General features: G+C 53.0%; 2 protein-coding genes across 17 annotated transcripts in view; both read left to right on the top strand.

Annotated features, from left to right (window-relative positions):
* Nucleotides 1-22,208, top strand: part of LOC106032159 (SRY-box transcription factor 2) — a 275,642-nt gene that overhangs the window by 246,684 nt on the left and 6,750 nt on the right. Inside the window, exon 1 of one of the 16 annotated variants that reach the window (XR_010833522.1) lies at nt 5,929-7,471. The exons of 13 other annotated variants lie outside the window; for them this stretch is intronic. The gene's annotated coding sequence lies outside the window, so the exon portion shown is untranslated. 2 more of the 16 variants (XR_010833521.1, XR_010833520.1) reach the window with 2 other exon arrangements.
* SOX2 (SRY-box transcription factor 2) lies at nt 4,195-5,878 on the top strand. The gene has a single exon (XM_067002287.1). The coding sequence runs from the start codon at nt 4,931-4,933 to the stop codon at nt 5,876-5,878; it is 948 nt and encodes a 315-aa protein (XP_066858388.1). The 5' UTR covers nt 4,195-4,930.

The following is a 22,208-nucleotide window of genomic DNA, read 5'->3' as shown; positions in this document are numbered from 1 at the left end:
TTATCCTTGCCACTGGTGCTTGATTTTCTGTTTTATTTTTAAGGTCATGTAAGAAAAAATAACGGCTTCCACTCTGCTCTCCTCTGGGAAGGAGGTCCAGGGAGTGGTGTTTCAGAAGCAGGGAAAAATCGCAGAGAGTTTGAGGAGGCTGTTGGCTATTTATGAAGAGTCCTGGAAGCGTGTTTGGACAAACGGTTTCTCCGTTTATTGAGAAGCCTTTTGAAAGCGACTTTGAGAGGTGCTGTGTGTGCGTGTCAGCCTGTTCAGCGTGTTCTGCTGTTTATTGTGTACGAGAAACTCGTCCCAGCATCCGAGGTTTATTATTATTATTATTTTTAATTTCGCTTCTCACAGCACTGAAGAAAGGTGGAGCCTGTTGTTGTTTTTCTTTTTGAACCTTGCTACGCTTTTTTTCTCCTTTTTTTCTTGTTTATTCTTTTTTTCTCTTTTTTTTTTCTTTTTTTTATTTTTTATTTTATTATTTTTTTTAACGCTCTGAAAAAACAGCAGCAGAACGCCGGTGCAGGCGGCGGTCGCTGGGCGGGGAGGTGGCAGAGGGGCCGCTCGGAGGGAACACCTCTCCCCGCCGGTCCCCGCCGGCACCCTTCGGTCCCCGTCCGGTCCCCGGAGCATCCCCGGGCATCCCCGGGAGCGGCGGGGCCGTACGCTGCCGCCCTGCCGCACGTGTGCTCGCCCCGCGGCTGCCTTAGGGAGAAGGAGGATGAAAGGGGTCGCGGAGCTCCCTCCGCATTCCCCAGCTTTCAAGGGTCCTCAGAGCCCTTGAGGGAAATTATTGGGCGAAACTGGGGCTGGATGCGGCGGCGGTGCCTCGCCCCCCTCGACCGCTTGTACGTGTAATGCCACTTCTGAGAGCGACAGTCGGGCTACTTGCTGGACAGACAGGGACAAAAAACAGATTAAACCGTTTTAAATAATAATAAAAAATATATATATCCCAAACGCAAGCAGAGTGGATTACGCTTGCCCCAGCGGCTCGGGCCCCCAGGACTCCCCGAGCGGCCGCCCCTGCCCCTCGGGCCCCGCCGAGAGGGGTGGCCCCGGGCCGCCGGGCGGGGGGCGCAGGAGCCCCGCTGGGGTACGGGGCCGGCCCTGCCCCTCGGCCCCGCCAACTTGGAACTTGTGAAGTTTATTTGAGCTTGTGCTCTGTTTTTTTTTTTTGGTGTTGCCTTTTTTTTTTTTTTTTTTTTTGCCAGTGCCCAAGGTTGTCGCTGGGTCTGCGCCCGTCGCTGAGCCAGCTTGCTTTGGCTGAGCAAATGGGGCGCTTCTGCAACTGCGGAGAGGGCAGGGGGCTGGAAAGGGGGCTCCGTACCCACTCGAAATGTTTTTTTTTTTTTTTTTTTTTTTTAATTTTTGGCATTAGAGTGTGTTTCTCCCTCCGTTTGTCGCAGGAGAGTAGCACAAACCCACGGTGTGATTTCTGAAATTCCCCAGGGATGGGCTTTGGCTCCGTGTGCCGTAAACGTCCTGGGCGAACTTCGGCTCCTGAGCTGCTGCAGGGTGAGGGGGGGAGAGGAAATTTCCTCTGCGCGTTTTCGTCTTCGGAATTTTTTTAAACGTAATGAAATTAAAACTTTTGGAGCTCACAGTTGACATTTTGCAGAAAATTGAGTTATCAAGGCAGTAATTATTTCACAAGGAGATAAAACTCTCATAGCCCTAACTGTCAAATAGGGCCCTTTTCAGATTTTAATTACAAAATAAAATTAGTCTGCTCTTCCTCGGAAGGGTTTGTGAGTGGCTAAACAGAGCTTTCCCCAATACTGGTGGTCGTCAAACTCTGCTAATTAGCAATGCTGAGAAATTCCAGTTAACAAGGACATTCTCTAAGTCTCTGCAGGTTCCCTGCCGTTCGCCTTCATTTCCATAAGAAGATTAAGAGTGGAGGGGAACACACTCAAATGCAGATGCAGAAAAGAAGCGTTTTTAACAAGCATCATAATAGTAAGATGCTTGGCTAGTTCTCACCTAATTACTGCAAGTTAAACCTCTATTTGCAGCTAAGGACAAAAAATGGAGCTGCAATCTTCCATCTCCACAAGACTGCTTAATAGTTTGCTTTAGATTGGTTACTAGCAGGTTCAGAAAAAATAATATGAAAATGTGTATATTCTTTCCGATACAGTTAACACGATAGGTTGTATCCTCGGGGCTTTTAGAGAAATCGGCGGTTATTAGAACAATAAATACACAAAATCCAAGTAGTTAACATTCATTTTCTTTAAAGAAACTCATAACCTGGAAATAAGAGTGCATGTGCCGTAAAGCCCATCACTGAGAACATTTGCAGACTATTTGTTTAATGTAAGCACTTTTCATTTCCATAAATTATACCAAAGGCAACGATTTTTTAAATCCACTCAGATTAAACCATCCCTCCGCAGGCCTCCCTTTCAACGTGGCTATATTCTTCCGCAGAGTGCTGTTGTTATTGTCATTAATACAGAAAACCGGGGGACCATTTCATCTTTCTTATTTTCCAGCCTGCAGCCAGGGCTGTCCGTGCTTCCCCGGCCGTGTGTCCATATCCCCAACCCCACACACCCCAGAGGAAAGGCAGAAAATGCCCTAAAGGAACTGTGTCGCCCTCACCTTCTTTCCTACGGCGTGTTAGTATGTATCCACGCCGGATAGATAGTTTATTGCATCGATAATTAAAACGGTTAATTAAAATAAAGCCGTAAATACTCCCCGATAACACAATTGGTAGGCATTTCCCAGCCTTTATTCGGAGGATAAATGCAATTAGGAAGGGGCCAGGCCCCGTAAGGCCCCCGGCGGGCACAGCGCAGCCCCCACCGCCCTGCTCCTGCGGGTCCCCGGGCTGCGCACCCCACGCGGCAGCAGCCGGAGCCAGAGTCCCGCTCTGCCTGTGCACCACCAAGCCTCCGGTGTCACTTTATTACGCCGAACAAACACCAAAGCCACCCACCCCACCCCCTCTTTTTTTTTTATTTTTCAACTTAATTACCCCTAAGATTTTATTATTATTATTTGGCATGGCGTTATCAACTGCCGACCCGAGCATAAACAATAAGAAAGTAAATAGTCGCCGTGCCCTCAGGAGCGGCCGGACAATCAGAACCCCTTTACATCCCTCATCTCGTAATTTGCACCTATTTTTTTCGCCGCTTTAACCTATCACTTATCTACCGGCTCTATCCCCATCTCCGAATTAAACGCATTAAACCCGATAGGATTTATTTGCATAATCCCCATACGCAAAGATGGCACGGAGGTTGTTCAGCAGGGTGATTTGGAAGGGGTGTAATAACTCGGGCCCTTCCCAACCCCCCCCCTCACCCCCCCCCCGGGCATCTCTCGGGGCCGGGTGGGGCCGGCAGGGGGCGCCGCAGCGCCGCGGCTGGGACCGTACGGGGCGCCCGGGCGCGGCCCCGGCCCCCGCCTGCGGTGCCCAGTCCCGGGGCGCCCCCTGCCCCTCGCCCCCCGGCCCGGGGGCTGCTCGCACCCCCGGGGGGGCTCCCACCTCCGGGAGGAGCGGCCCCGGCCCCGGTGGGCGCGGAGGAGGAGGCGGCGGGGTGGGTAGAGCGGGGCCGGCATGCGGCACCCCCCCCCTCTCGGCGTCCTCTTTTCCCCTCCTTCCTTTGTCGTCAAGTGCGTTTTAGCAACAAAGATCCCAACAAGAGAGTGGAAGTAAACTTAGCCGGGGCTTTGTGCGGCCCCGTGTAGCGACAAGAAGAGAAACAAAACTACCTATTTGTACCGCCGGGCGCGCCCACCCAGCGCCGCCCGCACAAAGGACGCGGGGCAGCCTTGGGCCGCCGCGGGTCCCTGCCCCGCCGTGTGTGCTCCGCGGGGGGACTTTTGGGGTCCCCTCCCCATTGTCCAGAGTCCCCCAGGCACCGTGAGGCAGGAAGAAGGGCTCGGTGCTGCGGGCACGGAGGGGGCGCACCCCGGGCTGTGCGGAGCGGCCTCGGCTCCCCGGCGGGGAGGCAGCGGGCGGGGGGCTCCGCTCCTCCGAGCACCCCACGGGTGGGGAGACGCCGGCCCCGGCCCCAGGGGGACCCCACCGGTCCCGCGGGACCCCACCGGTCCCGGGCGGGTGCCTGCAGCGGGGCGTGGGGGGGCCGAGGGGAGGCCGGGGCTGGGGGGGGGGGAGGCACGGGGGAGGTCGTTCCCTCTCCGCGCTCCCCCCACGGCTTCTCCCAGCCTCAAGCCAACACCAACTTGGGAAAGGGGGAAAAAAAAAAAATAAGGAAAAAAAAAAACGTCGCAACAATGTTGTTTACCCACTTCCTCCAAAAGGCGTGTGTGACCTGTTGCTGGAAGGGGAGCTACAAAGGCTTCCCAGTGGCTGCCTGGGCCGCCTCTGGGCCCGCCCCCCCCCGCCGAGCCGTCCCGGCGGCTCCGAGCCCCCGCCCCGTTTCATGCAAAACCAGGGGTAGAGACTTGTCCTCAGTGGCGGAGCCGCCGAGCGCTGATTGGCCGGGGCGAACACATTTATTCCCTGACAAGCCCCCATCACATGGATGGTTGTCTATTAACTTGTTCAAAAAAGTATCAGGAGTTGTCAAGGCAGAGAGAGAGAGTGTGTGTGTTTGCAAAAGGGGGTAAAGTAGTTTGCTGGCTCTTTAAGACTGAGGTGGAGAGAGAGAGAGAGAGAGAGAGAGAGAAAGAGAAAGAGAGAGGCAGGCAGAGAAAAGGGAAAAAGGAGGAAGAAGAAGTTTTTTAAAAGCAAGGCTCCGGCGGTAATAATAGCAGTTATTAGCATTATTAATCCATCAGCGAAGAGGAAGATTCTGATCGTGATCCAAGTGTGGTTTTGGGGAGTCCCCCTCCCCCCTTTCATACCCCTCCCTAGGAAAAAAAAAAAAAAAGTCCGGCTTGGGACTTTGCTGCCGCTGCTCCTCGCTTCTCTGCTCAAGGCTGGTTCCAGGCAAAAGTAGTTTGAATGTACAACATGATGGAAACCGAGCTGAAACCTCCCGCCCCCCAGCAAACTTCGGGGGGAGGCACAGGCAACTCCAACTCGGCCGCCAACAACCAGAAGAACAGCCCGGACCGGGTCAAGCGCCCCATGAACGCCTTCATGGTGTGGTCCCGCGGGCAGCGGCGGAAAATGGCCCAGGAGAACCCGAAGATGCACAACTCCGAGATCAGCAAGCGGCTCGGGGCCGAGTGGAAACTTTTATCCGAGGCGGAGAAGAGACCCTTCATTGACGAAGCCAAGCGGCTCAGAGCTCTGCACATGAAGGAGCACCCGGATTATAAATACCGACCCCGGAGGAAAACCAAGACCCTGATGAAGAAGGATAAGTACACGTTGCCAGGGGGCTTACTGGCACCGGGCACCAATACCATGACGACTGGGGTAGGGGTTGGGGCCACCTTGGGAGCTGGGGTGAACCAGAGGATGGACAGTTACGCGCACATGAACGGCTGGACCAACGGAGGCTATGGGATGATGCAAGAGCAGCTCGGCTACCCGCAGCACCCGGGCTTGAACGCGCACAACGCGGCGCAGATGCAGCCCATGCACCGCTACGACGTGAGCGCCCTGCAGTACAACTCCATGACCAGCTCGCAGACTTACATGAACGGATCGCCTACCTACAGCATGTCGTACTCCCAGCAAGGGACCCCGGGCATGGCCCTGGGCTCCATGGGCTCGGTGGTCAAGACGGAATCCAGCTCCAGTCCCCCCGTAGTCACCTCGTCGTCTCATTCAAGGGCTCCTTGCCAAGCTGGGGACCTTCGGGACATGATCAGCATGTATCTACCAGGTGCTGAAGTACCAGAACCAGCTGCCCCAAGCAGACTTCATATGTCCCAACACTACCAGAGTGCACCTGTTCCTGGCACAGCCATTAATGGCACACTCCCTCTATCACATATGTAAGACAAAGGGGCTGGGGGGGCGGAGGGGCGGGGGGGTGGGGGGGGGGAGGAAAACTAAACAAAACAAACAAACAAAAAAAACTTTTATTAGAAATTCTGGACTTTTTTTTTTTTTTGGACTATTTTTGTACAGAGAAAACCGGGGGCGGGGGAGGGGGGGCAGAAATAAAACCGACGAGGAACTTGTATAGAGCTTGGAGGGGAAGCAACTACACAAAACTTTTAAAAAGTTCTAGTGAAAATGGTAGGAACTTTGCAGAAAGTTTGCAAAAGTCTTTACCAATAATATTTAGAGCTAGACTCAAAGAGCGAAGAGGAAAATGTTTTAATATTTGCAGGCAACTTTTGTACAGTATTTATCAAAATAAACATGGCAATCAGAATGTCCATTGGTAATATAGAGAGGAAAAAAAAAAACAAACTCGAGAATTTGCCAATTATTTTTTAAAAATAGAGTCTACTTGGAGCATTGTGGCTTTGGCAGCTGAATTTATAGCAGCTGCGAGAGGAGAGGAAATTATTTTACAGCGTTTGGACATTTAAATTGTTTTAGAAATTGTACAAAAGGCAAAAACGGTAGGACGAGTACTTGCGAACCATGGGCTTGGTTTGCTGTAAAAGGGCAAACGTTTAGTTGTACTAAATTTTTTTTTTTTTTTTTACTTCTTGTTAAAAAGCAAAAATTGCCATGCAGGTTCACACGCCGTTTGTTAATTTATAATAACTTTTTGTTTCCAGACTTCATCCTGTTCAAAGAAAAGAAAAAAAAAAAAAAAAGAAAAATACCAACCTGAAATTACTGTGTTTGAAATATTTTCTTATGGTTTGTAATATTTCTGTAAATTTATTGTGATGATATTTTAAGTTCTTTTTTTTTTCCTCATTTTCCGTAGTTGTATTTTAAAGATTCGGCTCTGTATTATTTGAAATCAGTCTGCCGACAGTCCATGTATATATTTGAACTAATACCATCCTTATAACAGGTACATATTCAAGTTAAGTTTTTACTCCATTATGCACAGTTTGAGATAAATAAATTTTTGACATATGGACACTGAAGTTCCGCTTGAGTCTTGGATTTATTTTTGCAACGCAAGCTGTTTTTGGTTTTGCTTTTGTTTTTAATAATACATGCGGGAGAAGCTCTCCCGGGGGCCAACCGAGCGTTGGAAATAACGTGCATTGTAAATGTAGGAGCGTGAATACTTGTGCGGGTAGCGAAGGCAGAGGGAAGGTGCAGCAGGCGGGACGCGGCAAGTCCCCGGGCCAAGCTCGGGGGGCCGGGGCCGCTCGGCTCCCTCTGCCCCCCGGGGCCGGTGGCGATGCCGGTGCCGGTGCCGGTGGCCACTTGTTGCCTCCCTCGGGGCCGTGCCCGAGCCGGCGGCTGCGGGACGCGGCGGCCCGGCCCGCGGGGCTCGGCCAGCCGGAGCGTTTCTGCCCCCCCCCCCCCCGTGTGTCCTCCCCCTCCGTGTCCCCCCCGTGGGCAGCCGCCTGTCGTGGCCCCCAGAGGCCGGGCTGCCGGGGGCTGAGCGCTGCCTTTGTTCGGGACTTGCTCAACTTTTCCTCTCCTCGCTCCGGGGCAGCGCAGGAGGAGGTGAGAGGTGGGGACGGGGGGGGGTGCTCGGCTGGGCAAAGGTAAGAACCGACAAAAATGGAGCAACCAAACAGAACAAACCAAACCAAAACAAACAAACAAAAAAAACAATCGAATGCCAGAGACTTTCACGTTATATCACAGCCCTTTCTTGAATCCTATTTCTTAAATTGCCAGCGCGGTGTAGCCCCAATTCGGACAATCTCTGCAGCCGGTCACAAGCCCCAAAGAGAAGCGGTGGCGCCCGCCAAATAGGAGGAGAGCTCCGCCAGCCGTGCCAGGTAGAGTTTCACTTTGTACAGTTGCAACCGCAATCGCCGAGGGGCCGCTCCGCGCTGCGGCCCCGGCCGGGCATGGGGCGGTGGGCAGCACGGTGGGGCAGCCCCGGTGGCAGCCCCTCGGCCCCCCCCCTCCCCCCGAAAGCCCCAGCGTTTATTTGGGGCTGCTAACGCGGCTGGGGGTTCCTTTGGGAGACACGCGTGAGGAGGTGCGATAATAATAATAATAATAATAATACCAAAAACCACAATCAGCTGGGAGTGGGGGCCCTGTGATTGCAAACTGGTCGCGTCTGCTGCTAATCGCGTGCTGTGCGTGGAGGGAAAAGGATGCCATGGTTCGCTTAGGCAAGGCACAAGCCGGGCACTCTGGAGTGGGGGGCAAGCGTTGCTCGGTTTTTCTTGCTCGGATTTCTTGTCGGTCAGTGAGTTGTGCTTTAGCTCAGGGAGAAGGAAGGAGGGAAAAAATCACAAATAGTGTTACCCGGCTCCTTTTGGCTTTTTTTTCGGTAGTGCTATTTCCTAGGCTCAGTTCTGGCCTCCCTACGTGGAGCCTGGTGTCCAGATGAAAACTCAAATTGCCAGACCAGGAGATGTGGAGTTTTGCTCACTGTCTGTTTATGTAGTTTAGCTCCCTTTGTCCCTTTTATTTCTGCGCCGTCGCTGTACTTGGGCAGCAGAGCATTTATTACAGATTCCCAACCTTTTCTATTTCTTTTACATTAATGCAACGAGTAAAATATATTTTTTTCAGAGCTGTGCGGCGTTTGTAATGCATCTAGGGATTATTCACGTGGTAACGAGCACACATCCCCGCTCCCGCTCGCCTCGCTGAGAAAAGAGAAGTGGGAATAAAAGCCCAATCGATATCGCGATTCCATTTTTTAAGAGGAATCTTAGCCAATTAACAGCAATAAAACCTGGCCCCTTTTTGAAGTGCTAACTAAAATATTCGAGGGGGGTAGCTGGAAATGTTGGTCCTTTTACAATTCGCATAGAGAAGGCGAGGTAATACAATTAAACAAAAGGCACTAAGCCACATATTCAGGCTTAGTGAATTTAGCAACTTTTTATATGGGTAATTTGTTTAAGCTTAGATTTCGGAGTATGATGTAAAATATATGTTGTTGAAACCTGATCTCTTTGGACAGATTCCTTCCATCCATCCATCCATCCATCCATCCATCCATCCATCCATCCATCCATCCATTTATGCGCTTAGAGAGGATAACCCAAGCATTTTACAAGTCCAGCTGAACGATTTGATTTTTTGAAGTGTTACTTGGAAGAACGCCATTGTCCACGGCTGATTTTAAATTCAACCCATTAAGTAACCCCATTTACACCTAAGCCGTTGTCCCGGGCTGTCGTTTCTTGCAGCTGAGATGGGCAGCAGAGCTCATGGATGTGTTTTTATGCTGGTTATTGAAGCCCTTTTGGGTTCCCCCTCGTGAGTTGTTGTGTGCTCCATGGCCGGGGTGATGCTCGGTTCACGAGCGTCAGTGTTAATATTTCGCTAACCTTGTACAGAGCCGAAATGAACCCGAGGATAAGATTATAGTTTCCCCTGTGATTTTTTGACGGCTTTTTAAGGACTGGGGTGTTAAAATATTTTGCGGAACTGGAGAGGTAGATTAGCAGGGTTTCTTGCCAAAGCTGGGAAGCTGGTATTACAGCCTGTCCCAGGGGGAAATCGCTCACATTAACCACTAAATGAATATTTGACAAGGGCTCATTCGGGGGTATTATTACTACAAACGGGTCCCTACTGGACTTTCCAAGGGTCAAAGAGCAATGGTTCAATTAATTATTTAGACGGTTAGTAGATTTGGTTGTAATAGCCGGACTGATTTCTGCAACCGACAGCTTCTGCCGGTGGGGACCCGCGGAGCGCCGCTGCCCGCAGCCCAGCACCAGCCGCCGGCCGGCAGCGACGGAGCGGGCGGCTGCCGCCTGCCCTCGGCCATTTCTCGGCCGAAAACCCCCGTTTTCTGTTCGGAGACAACCTCCGGGGCCGTGGGAGCCCTCGAGGCTTGCGGGGACCCCCGCAGCATCGCGTCGGTGCTCAGGATTAATCCCTTCTCGCCTCCGACGTGCAGCAGCCCCGTCTATCTGGCTCGGCGTAGCAGGTAGATAGCTGAGCGCTTTAAGTAGTATATAATGGAGGTCCCACTGAAGGCAAGAGGCCCATTACTGATAGGTGTGATTAGATACACTTCACTTATTTAAAGCCCGATCTAACTCAAATATTAAAAGCTCCAGCGGGCTCTGGTGCGTACGGGATTTCCGAGGAAGCTCTCGGCCGGCGGGGGAGCCGCTGCCGGGCGTGTTTGGCGGCAGCCAGCCGCGCCTGGCACTGGCGTTCCCACATTTTTGTTGGGGGGGGGGGGGGGGGGCGAGGGAAGGGAGGGTTATTTTGTTTAATTTCTACAACAAACATGTCCGCAGTAGCAGATACTAAAAAAAAAAATGTTGGGAGTGTGCGATTAGGTGACAATAATATATGTTGAATGAATAAGAGATAAGCTGCAAGGGGGGAGAGGGAAGCAGTAATTACAAACCCAATTCATTCAGCTTTTCAGGACTTTTGTTGTGGGAGCTCCATTGACGGGCTTCGAGCTGCCAGTTTTCTCACATTAAAAAGAACTGATCAGCGCCTCAGGGGGACAAGCAACACCGCTTAACTGCATAGTGATGGGGTCCTCATTTAGAGCCATTACAACAAGAAAATTAAACAGAGCCTTTGTGTGCACCAGGTTTACTTTTCAATTGCTGACAGTTTATAGCTAACTGCTCAGAGATTGAAGTTTGATTGCGGTTTGATCGCCTGCTAGTTAGCACCACCGCTATTTTAGTTTTGGTAATTAAAACCAGTTTTCCGACGATGGCACGGGGAATTGCAAGAAGTTTGCTACTATTTTGCTTTTGAGGAATCAAGTTCACTTGGCAAGGATGTCCAGCGCTGAAGTGAGTGTGGGGGCTTTTTCGCTTAAAAACTTGGGGAAAAAAGAAAGAAAGAAAAAAAAAGGAAAAGAAAAAAAAAAAAGGAAAGAAAAAAAGGAAGTCAGAAATGGAAAATCTCGGAGTTGCAAATCTGGCAGTACAAGTGCGGAGCGGCGCGGAGCAGAGACGAGAGGAGCGGCCCGGGCCGGCGCTGGGCTGCCTTCGGCCGGCGGCAGGGGCACAGCGGGGCCGGGGGAGCCCCGGGAGCTCCCCGGGGACGGGGGGCAGCGGCCGGGACAGGGGGGGTGAGGGGGTGGGTGTAGGGGTGAGTGGGGGTGCGAGAGGGTGGGCGTGAGTGTGAGGCTGTGAGTGTGCAAGTGTCTGTGTGTAAGAATGTGTGTGTGTGCTTGTACAAGTGTGTGTACGAGTGTGAGTCTCTGAATGTGTGCGAGTTTGCTTAGGAGCATGTGTGAGTGTGTGCAAGTGTGTACAAATGTGTATGAGTGTGCATGTCTCTGTGTGTGCATATGTGTGTGTGTGCATGTCTGCCTGTGTCTGCATGCATGTGTGCATGTGTGTGGTTTTGTGTTCGTGTGCGTCTGTGTTCATGTACACGTGCATGTGTGCTGTGTTCGTGTGTGTGCACATGCATGCGTGTGCATACACGTGTGCGTGTGTGTGGATACATGTGCATGTGCACGTGCGTGTGCGCCTGTGCGTGCGGAGGGAGGGGGCGCGTCGCAGCGAGCCGTAATTCTTCCTTCCCATTTGCAATGTTCGCAGGAGATGGGCTCGGCCATTTATTGCACGGGGAGCCCCGTGCCTGGAGCTCGGCTTCCCGGCAGGACGAGTGTGCAGGGCTGAGCCCTGCTGGCAGCAGGGCCAGGACGCAGCCTGCGCACGGGGCTCCTGGTGTGGTGACACCGGGCTGGGCTGGAGAAGTTTGTCCCAGAGTTTTTCCCCGCAACTTGCAGGACCATGTGGACGAGATCTTTTACAGCGTCTTTTAATTTCTTTCTTTTTCTTCTTTTCCTTTTTTTTTTTTTTTTTTTTTTCTTTTAGGATTTCCATTTGTTTTGTTTGCATCCTCTTTTGCACAGAAAATCGAGCCTCTCCTGCCCTTGGTTACTTTTAGCCTCAAGTAACCAAGCGCTTATTTCAAGGTTGTTGTCTCCTCCAGACAGCAGGAAGGCTGAAGCCCCACGGTGTAGGGGGGCTAAGGGGTACCCAGCGGGACAGAGGGGGAGCTGCCCCCCCAGCAATCGAATGGAGCTCGGTAGAGCCAAAGCAGCAATGCTGCAGATTGTCCAGGGGCTGTGGGACCCCAAAAAGCACCAGGCGAGCCATTCAGCCCTTCCAGCAGGGCTGGGCCCTGTCCCCTTATCTCCCCAAAGTGCGTCCCTTCCTCCTGAGCCAAGTGGGGGGCACGGGGCAGCTGCAGAGCCCTGGACCCGGGCGGGTGCTCTGGGAGAGCGGGAGGGAGGCCTGGTGACCTTGGTGACCCCATCACCCCTTGGCAGTTAGGGCTGCTGACGTCACCTGTGCTCTTTTTACAGAAAGTCGTGATTAATGGGGAGGAGGCGGGGGGATCCCACCGGGCTTGGAGAGAAGCAGGCCCTCGCACAGCCTGCAGGGTCTCTGCTGGGGCTGCCTTGGGTGTGGAGACCCCCGGCCCTCCCCGGGGCTGCCGGCTGGATCCCTCAGCCTGGCCTCCCCTCAGTCTGGCCTCCCTGCAGCCCTGGCCTCCCCGCTGCTCCTGGCCTCCCGAGGCCGAGCAGGGATGCGCTGCTCTGGGCCTGGGGGCACCCCAGCCAGGGGTGGGTGTGCGTCGGGAGAAGCCCTCCGGCCTGTCCCCTGGCACGCCATGCCATGATGGTTCCTTGAAGCTCCTCCAAATGGCAAAACTTGCGCGAGACGGAGAAATAATTAATGTATTAAAACAAGCAGCGAATTCCTCAGGAGGCACCTTATCAACTCCAGCCACACTGGCTTCATCCCTCCTCGTATGCTAATGCCCCGTGACGTCACCGGCGCCAGATTGAATGTGAATCAGTTATGAAATTATTAGTTTTAGCTTAAAAAGCAATCTGGCTCTCCCGCGAGTGGAGTTTGCGCTGCTGCGGGTTCTCGCTCCGTGGCCTCCCCACGCTAGGCACACTCGGTAGTTGCGACTTCCCCGTCACACGAAATCGATATTTCTAAAGCACACATCTGAGCTGGGTTTGAGGTAAAGAAAGCCATAGATTAATTGGGTCCTGTGGCTGAGCCGGCAGTGTCTTCCTTATCGATACACACATTACACCTGAAAGGAGACACTCGGATTTCCTCCGACTTTTCAGGTAGGGAAGAGCTCCTCGGGATTTATTTCTGCTCAGACCCCACCGAGGGGGTGCGATCCTCTACTGGTGTCGGAAAAAAAAACAGGAGTGTTTGCCTTCGCTCGCGATAGAGGAAAGTGGGCCGGAAAGAGGGGAAATATATATATATATATATATATATATCGGTTTAAAATACAAAGATTTCTGTTCTTGACGTTGAGCAGGAGGCAACCCAGCGGTAGAGGGCCAGGGCCTGGGAGCGGGGAACAATGGGCATTAACACCGTTTCAATCGCTGAGGCCTTTCTAATTAGATGTCTGGATCCGGCGAGATCAAATACCTGAATCTAAAACCCCGCTCTCGGGTTCTTTCGCTTGCAAATGCTTCTGAAAAACGGGGTTTGAAGCCCCCAAGCCAACCCCGCGGAGGGGCTTCGTTGCCCCCCCGGTCCCCTCCCGGGGTACCCGGGCCGCCTGCCCGGGGGTGGCCGCGGGACAGGGGCAGCTTCGCTCCCCTCGGCTGCTGCTTTCTTGCCGGCTCCCGAGGGTTGGCCGCGGCGCTAGCATGAATTATGAATAAACTTGTAGCTCTTGCTCCTGGGGGAACGCGGGGCCGGGCTCTCGCTCTGCTCCCTGCGGCCGCGGGGGGGCCGGGCGAAGCCCCCCGGTGCGGGAGGGAGCCGGAGCCTGGCCCGGCCCCGCCGTCCGGAGAGAAGGGGAGAGAGCAAACCAAAGTTGTAACCGGCTGGGGAGTGAGTTTTCTGACTAATGAAATCCGAAATGAGTTGCGAATATCAAGCATTGTAAGATTTCTTCCCTGCCCCCCCGGCACTGATTGGCAATACTTTTTTTTTTTTTTTTTTTGTGTGTGTGTGTGTGTGTGTTGGTTTGAAAAGCAGGAAGAAATGTAATGAATTGAGTGCTGTCAGAGATGTCTTCTCTGTTGATGTGGTGAATGGCAGTAGCTCCCTGATCCAGTGCAGGTGCAGTAGAGCTGGGGAATAAAAGAGGGGGGCTCTCTGTTCAGTGGAAAAAGCACATTCCCTACAATAGACCACACACTGCCAGCCAGCACGGCATCAGCTCACACTCTCAGACTTTTTTCGCCTCTTTCCACAGTCCTGAGCTCACAAAATGGCTATACATTAGCACTAGTTAGGGTTTGCTTTTAATGAACAGTTGTGACTCCTTTTGACCAACATTTAAATCTGCTGTGCTCTCTCTGAAGACAGGTCTGTTTTGATCACAGGTTTTAAAAAATGGCCCGTTTCCTTCCAAGGCGGCTCATTCAGGGCCATCAGTTGCATTTGATTGGGGAAAAAAAAAAAAAAAAAAAGTCTCTCGATTAATAAAATGCGTTTTCCAAGTGCTCATAACAGGGAAAGTTTTTTTTTTTTTTTTAATATATATAATAAAATGGTGTGTGGAGGAGGAGAAACACTGTTTTTAAATGGATGAGATGGTCTAATCCTATACACGAACGCATATTAATCCTGTTTAGAGATAACCTGTCTCCTTTTTGGCTTAATATATTATCCTTACACACGGATAAAAACTTTGTGGTCCTATTAATTCGGCGCAGATTGGTTTTTCTTGGCTTATTTCCGTCACTATTTTTTTTTCTCCCCTCGACGATCTGCTCAGAGGAAGCTAGCTGGTTACACTTGGTTACTCAAGTTTTATTCGAAATTATTTCCAGAGCGGGGGCTCACTCCGCACCGAGGGGGCGGATTGATTCTGCCCCTCTCCGCCTCGCCCCGTGGAGGGGAAGGCAACGAGCCGGGATTTTTATGGCATCCCGGAGCAGCCCCTGCGCTTGCTGATTCCTCTCGCCCCTATCCTGCAAGAAGTAGATTAAGCTCTTTTGGATATACTTGCTGATGCATTGCGCTGAGGAAAATTGCTCTGTGTTTGCTTATAAAAACCCATGTTACTGTGAAAGTTCTTTTTTTCCCCTAATCGTGGTAACAAATAGCATCAGCTTCTGGAACAGTTTGGCAAAGCCATTCTTTGCCTGAATACCGCTAAACGGGAGAAGCTGACAGCTAACCGGTTATTACCTGAGCTCCGAGTAACCCCCCTCCCCAGCTGATAACAAAACGTGTTCGCAGCAAATGACATTAGAAAGAGCAGGCAGATTCCGCTGAGCGCCTGGAGCACGTTTTCAGGGGTCAGATCTTGTCATCCCGAGCACAAAAGAGCGGATCTTGTCTACATATAAGAGAAGAGATAATATTGATAAGTCTATATGGGGGGAGGGGAAAAAAAAATCCTTCACACTTTCACACTTAGTCTTCGGGATGTTTCAGGCGGGTCTGCCGCTGGTTGCCCGCCGAGCATCACCTGTCAGCGCCTTATTTGCTGCCAACAAGTTGGAGCTCTCCCAGCGCCCCCCTGCCCCCGGTAGCGGGCTGATGGTAAAAGCTAGGGCTTTGCGGGGTGCTGGGGGCATAGCCCGGTGGAGGGCTGATGCTAAAAGCTGGGGCTTTGAGGGCAAGCGGTTGCGGCTCCCAGCCCCTCGCTGCCTGCCCGCAGTTCCCCACTTTCTTCCCCCCGTACTACTTGATAGCCTTTGTGTCCTATTGCTGCACGCACCCATAATTAATCCTCCTGCTTACCGCTTACATCCCGTACCCAAGGGGCAACTCAAACCTATTTAGATCGCCTTGGTTGGTTGCACAAATTTACGTGGCAAATGAGTTATAAACCTAATAACTGCTTTAATAAAAAAAATAATTATTTGATTATGGCGGAGCAAATTTGCTGGCGCGCAAGGATGCGCCTGGGTCTGCGTTTTGGTGGCGCTGAGCGAGGTTCGTCTCCGGATCGAACTCCAACGCTTTTAAAAACATTGCCCCGAAACCAAACGAAACCAACCCAAAACAAAAAGCTCCCCGAATGCCCACCCTAACCCCCACTTCACACCGACAAAAAAATCGCCCCGATTCGCCGAGCGTCGCGGAACATTTTCTGTGATATTATTAAGAAGAATTAATTTGTAAACAGCAAATCAATGTGAGGTTTGGGTGGCTTTGAATTAATTGAAAACAATCAACCCGGGGGACCATTAACCGCACATGCTGTTACCTCTCTCACTCTTTTCCCGTTAAGGACGAAGTTTATGCGCCTCTTTCAAGTGCATTTATGCTTCTGGTTTTACAAGTAAAAGTGAGGATGCAACAAGACCAGTCGCGCTGTCCTCTCTATACTTTTAACGCTAGCATATTGTTTGATTACTAATTCGAGTTAATATGATCTTTATGGCAACATAACAGTGGATAATTGGCCCTTTTTCTGAACAACAATGTAAATCACAATCGCTTTATTATTTAATAACGTCAAACGCTTCGTTGGATTGGCCCCGACAGAGAAGACCTTTTCTTTCTAGTCAGTGTTGTTGAGAAAGAACAATGCAGATCTAATTGTGGAGATTTCAGAAGTTGGCTCCTGTAAATGAACAGCTTAGATATGGAAGTTCCAGCAGATGTCTGCACTTTTCCCTGTGACAAACCTTGTAACCCCCCTTCCTCCCCCACTGCCCTGTCCTCCCCCCTCCCCGACTTATTGAAGATTTTTTGTTCTCACATCCTAGCAACAACCTAAATCTTCCAGCAGCAAATACACCCCTTTCCCCTCGTTGCTATACAGCCCTTCAGATGGCAGGCTTAAGCGTACACACCAAATTAGTGCTTGGCCCAAGGCGCGCTCGCTCCTCACTCGTTGCTCGCCCCGTGCACCCCCCCGGTCAGCGGCGGGCTGGGGGGGTCGGGTCGGTAGAAGGGAGGGCCTGGGGGGGAGGGGGGGCTCCGTGCTGGGCCTCGCCACCCTCCTGGCAGCCCTGCAGACGTGCCGGGGGGTTGTTTTGCAACACTTTGGAGGCGACTGCAAGCCGCGCACGCCCTTATGTGGTGGAAAAGGTGCCAGGGCCTGTGTGCCCGGCGGGGTGCAGGAGGGGACGGACCCCCCCGGGGTCCCCACCGTGTACCGTCCGCGGTCGGGGGTGGGGGGGGGCCGCCTGCTTTTCCGCCGGCCCAACAGACCCAAACCTTCCCGGCTCCACCGCGGCACCAGCAGCGACCCAGCTCCTGGGGGGCACGGCAATGGGGACGGGGATCCTCACGGAGGGGGCCTCCGAGGGAGAAGTTGTGCGGTTCCTAGCGGAGGGGGGGGCGCATCCCAGCGCAGTGGTGTCCCCCCGACCCATCCCCTGCTCTGCGCGCTGGTCCGCGGAGCGCTTTGTGCGCTGCGCGGGATTTTCCCTTGCGCCCGAGTTTGGGCTGAGCCCGGTGCGGCAGAGCTCTCTCCTCTCCCGCACCGCCGGGCTCTCCGAGGGCAATTCTGCCGGCAGGAGCTGACTTGGAAAACTTTGGCCGAGGAGAGCTGGCAGCGATGCGGAGCCTCTGCCCCGTCTTGTCCGCTCCCCCCGAGCACCGAACAATGCGCGCTTTGATGCGCGCCCGGGGCTCCGCCAGCGGGAGCTGAGGGCGATGCGTATCAGCCCTCCCGCAGCCAGGGGTGTCAAGAGATGGAGGCAGAGATACCAAACACGGCATTTTTTCCCCCCCTTCCTTTAGTTTTGCAGTTTTGACCCAAGCAAGAGGCCGGGATAACGGCAGCTAAATCCTGCTCTGCAGCAGCAAGCCCGCCCCAGCCCCTTCCCGCTCCCTCCCGGCGCGTCCCCGCCGCTGCCCGGGGCAGGAGCCGTGGCCAAGTCGCAGCGGTGCGGCCCCGGTGCTGTGCCCCGGGGGGGGTCCCGACCCCCCCCAGCCCGGGCAGCCGGGGCTCCGCCGCCCCAAGGAGCAGGGGCAGCGGCCGCAGCCCCGCCACAGCGCGATTTTTGGTTTGTTTGCTTGTTTGCAAGAACCCACCGGAGGAAAGTGGCGACAACACAGACCCGAGCACTGAAATTCCCCGAAACAGAGATCCGGGGGCATGGGGATTGCAAACCCTGCCTGCAGCCGGGGGAAGCGAACGATGAATCCCTATTGACCTTCGAGTGAAAAATCTGGATTTTCTTTTTCTTTTTTTTTGTTTCCAATTTGTTTGTTTGTTTGCACAGCTCTACCCTTCCCGGCTCGTTTGCTTTGCAAACTTCGCTTCTCCCCGCTGACATCACCTGGTGGGGGGAGCGCCGCGCACGCTGGGTGCTGCCCGTGGGAGCTCGGGGGCGGGGGCTGCGGGGGTGCAGGGCGGATGGGGGGAGGATGAGGGGGGGTCCTCGGGGCTCTCCAGGCCGCCCCCGCCGGCAGCAGCGGCCCCGCGGCGTGCCGAGGGTTAAGAGCGCCCGCTGCGGGGCTCTGCGCTCTCCCCCCCCCCAAAAAAAGAAGCACCGAGCGGAGGGGGCTCTCCCGCAGTCCCCGGGGTTGCAGCGGGCCGGGCCGAGCCGGGCCGAGCCGGGCCGGGCCGGGGGCGGGGAGGCCTCCAGGGCTGCCACTCCCCCCCGTAATGAGCTCATTTCCATGTCTGCGCCTCCCGCAAACTGTGAGAAAATCCGCCGGGACATCCAGCGTGCCGATGCGGCCGGGGCTGCCCCGGTCTCCCCGGTGACAGCGGCCGCCCGGGAGAGCAGTGCTGGCAGGGGGGTGTGTGTGGGGGGGGAACGAAACGAAGCAACTAAAAAGCTCCGGCCGGGCTCGGCAGCTCGCAGCTCCTTGCTTTCCGCGGGGGACCCCACGCCCACGCGTGTCTTCCTTCCGAGGGGCTCCCGCATGCGGGGCGCGGAGGGAGCCCGGTGCGGGGGAAAAGGGGGCACCCGTGGGGAAGGGGGCACTTGGGGAAGGGGGAAGGGAGCTCTGCAAAGCCCCACACTTATCAATAACAAGATGTATAAATATCAAAGTGAAGGAGCCCGAGTAAGTCTTTCTAGAAGCGAGGAGGAAGCTTAAGCAGCTTTCTTTAATGGTGATTTGTAGCTCTGTAAGGGGCACGGATAGCAAATACCCTGCAGGTGCATGTTGTAACACTGCCATCCGGACTTTAATGTAGATTACTCTCCAACTCGTTTGATCGGTCCTTTGAAACCCTTTACAATTGCCTGTGACGAACCGCCAGTCTCAGTTTTTTTTCTTTGAATAATGCCTTAAGGGTAAGTCCTCGGGGCTTTTAAAGATCTCCAACACATTTTGAAAAATCACGTTAGATTTCACTTTAGAGCGTGGGTCCATGTCTCTCAACTTGGGGCTGTTAACAGGCATCTTTTAAATCATTAATCATTTAATAACCACCAACTTTACTCTGGAAGGGAGATACTCGCGGGGATCTTCTAAAGACTCCCGAACATTTGTGTTGCCGGTTTGGGATCCTGCCGGTTAACATTTCGGAGGCGACCCCCCCCGGCCCCCCGCCCGGAGCTGCCGGGTCCCCCGTGGTCGTGGGGTCCCCGGGGAAATCCGCTTGAACCCCCCCCCGGGAGCCGGGCACCGGGAATTCCTCGGGCTGCGTTTCCGCAGCAAACCCCAAAGGCGAAACCCGACTGGGGGCAGTGGGGGGGGGGGTGGGTCGGGGAACCCCAGCTCCCCAGCCCCCAGCCCTGCCCGGGACCCCCCCCGTGCCGGTTCCTCCCAGCAAACGGTGAGCATTTTTGGGGGCGGCATGAGGAGGGGATGCAATAAATCCTGCAGATGCTTCTACTCTCTCTGCAAATAACGTTTAACCTTTAATATTTATTTGTTACTATTAATTCCCAAAAATAATTACTGAACTCTTGGCCCTTCGACTTCCACAAGCGGCGCTTTGTTTCTATAAAATAAACTCTGGAGAATCAATCCCTCCATATCAAACTAGGGATTTGAATTAAAGGCCCATTTGGGACACTTGAGACTACAAAGGGTTACACATAAATAAATGCCACATTTGCCTATTGCAAAAGTTTTCTCTGTCCTTTCTCAGTCACAACAGGGGAGGAAAAAGCCGTCGTTTATTATCTAGCGCTGGGCAGGAGCAGCCCCTCCAGAATGTGCTCTTAGATTTGGCCGGCAGAAGAGGGACTCTTTTTTTCCCCCCTCAACAGCAGCTCCTTTTGTTCTCCAGATCTCTTTCCCAATTTCAAGCTTCACTTGCAGATCCTAAGTTTGTTTGTTAATGACGCTATTACCATCTGGCTCGTCCTACTTTCCAAAAGATATAAATCTCCCCGGTTTCATTGCCTACATTATCATTTAAGTGCCACCATCGCTGGAAGAAAAATATGCTTTCAAGGCTGCGAATTCTCCCGCACGCAGCAATTCCCGGCCGCGGAGCTGCCGCCGGCCGCGGGAGGCTCCAAATGCATTTCACCTTGCAGCGGTCCTCGCAGAGGGGCCCGCCGCGATTTGAGGTTTTCGACAGAAAGTGAAGGGAGCCCCCCCCCCCCACCTCCCCTCCCTTGCCCCCGTCCTGGCGCTGGTTAATGCATCTGGCTACTTTGAACCGTTATCTGGGTGCGCGCCCGGCCGCCGGTTTTTTTTTTTTTTTTGGGGGGGGGGGAAGGATGGGTCCTGCCCTTGGCAGGCTCCTGGGGGCCCTCACCCGCCCCCCACCCGTCCCCCTGCCGTAAGCGCCTACTCGCTACGTGCGGATAAACCTTTCCCACAGGCGTCGTACAGTAAAGGGAAGAAAAGTTTGGGCTCCTCTTAGCGCGAAGCGCTTGCAGATTTGTGTGCGTTTGGGCATAAAGGGACGGGGGGAGGGCGAGCAGGGATGGGGGAGGGAGTTGGGTCGGTTTGTGTATGGGCTCCACAATGACTCTATTTATTCGCTGCAACCAGCCTGGGCAGATTGAATAGGCGCGAGAGAGACACTCAGCCTTCCCAACGCGTGGGCTTTGTGGGACCCCGTCCCCACTAGCAGATTTGGACTGCTAATTTCCCATGCTGCGGGGCTCTCCTGCAGGAGAAGCGGCCGTGCCCATCAGCTCCGTCTCTCCCAAACCCCGTCCGCGTTTCCAGGCTCTAAGCCCTCTCTGCTCGCTGCCTGGAGAAGTTGAGCGAGGGGAGAAGTTTAAAACCTTTATCGTTTCTTTGCTGGGTGTCCGGCAACGCTCTTGTGGAGAAATATTTGATTTAAATGTACTTACACGCACATACACACATAATATTGTCAAGCGAGGGAAAAGCTATTCCTCTAATACGCGAAAGAAACCCAGGGATTTCTTTTTTCCCCGAGAGATCTAATTGTTATAAACAATTACGGATGAAAAGAAAACTCACTTATTATGCACTTGTAATACTGTGACTGCATGGGAGAGAAAGGGGCCAAACCAGTGATTAATTAATATCGCACCAGCGTAGCTGCTTTCTCGCAGAAGGCCTTTTCCCCCTTCACCGCTGCAGAGTTATCATTCCAGCTCGAGTCATGTGCAGCCAGGAAGGGATCTTGTTTATAAATTTATATGACGACCTTTTCTTTGTGTCTGCTCTAAAGTTGATATGGACAAATTGCAGAGGTATACAATTTAAGTAGATGCACTTTTAATCACCGATCATTAAAATGGTTATGTTAAATATACTCAATTACATGCATGACTTCACCCTAACAGTACTTTCTATTCTCCCAGCTGCTCACGTATTCCTTAACTATAGTCAGCAGAAGAAACTCGATTATGCTGAATCCATACATTTCTATGGATTTCATCAGCCTAATTAATGCTTCAGTGTGGTCCATGTGTCTGAAAGGTCCCTTTGCTATTACTTGGGTAAGGAGGCAGTGCAGGAATGCAGAGGGTCTTTCTTTCAAAGATACCCATGGGGGTCACTCTAGGACTCTAACGGCAAAGGTAGCAAGTGTTAAATAGCAGAAACATGCAGAGAAAGGGAAGGCAACGATGTAAAAGGGACATTGATACTGTAGGTATGCCCAACAGGTCAGTGATGATAATTAAAGCGCTTAAAGAAGAAAAGGTAAATGTAAGGCTTCCACAATTCGCAGCGTGCCTGGTTAAAAGCAAACAAATCAGCCCACAGAAACGCACCTTGCTGGTCCTGGTGGGGGAAAAAAAAAAAAAAAGTTGACTGCAGATTTTTAGCCTAAATAACGACCAGGGCAGCCTCTTCTGTGAGCACCGTGTTTGAATGTCCCGTCTATTCTCTAATTTTCTCGTTGTGGAAATGCAACACGTTGTGGAGACGCTTGTGCAGCCAGGAAGAACTGGGTGCTCCCACGCTGCCGCATCCTGTGCAGTCACACTGCTGGCACCAGCCGGGGGATTTTCCTGCGATCTCCG

The sequence above is a fragment of the Anser cygnoides genome, chromosome 9, assembly GCF_040182565.1.
Source record: "Anser cygnoides isolate HZ-2024a breed goose chromosome 9, Taihu_goose_T2T_genome, whole genome shotgun sequence".
NCBI classification, from domain to species: domain Eukaryota; kingdom Metazoa; phylum Chordata; class Aves; order Anseriformes; family Anatidae; genus Anser; species Anser cygnoides.
Note: the sequence above shows the minus strand (reverse complement) of the source record. Positions and strands in the feature narration are given on the sequence as shown.

Bases quoted from the DNA above. Each gene is read 5' to 3' on its own strand.
- SOX2 (XM_067002287.1), top strand. From the start codon at position 4,931: ATGTACAACATGATGGAAACCGAGCTGAAACCTCCCGCCCCCCAGCAA.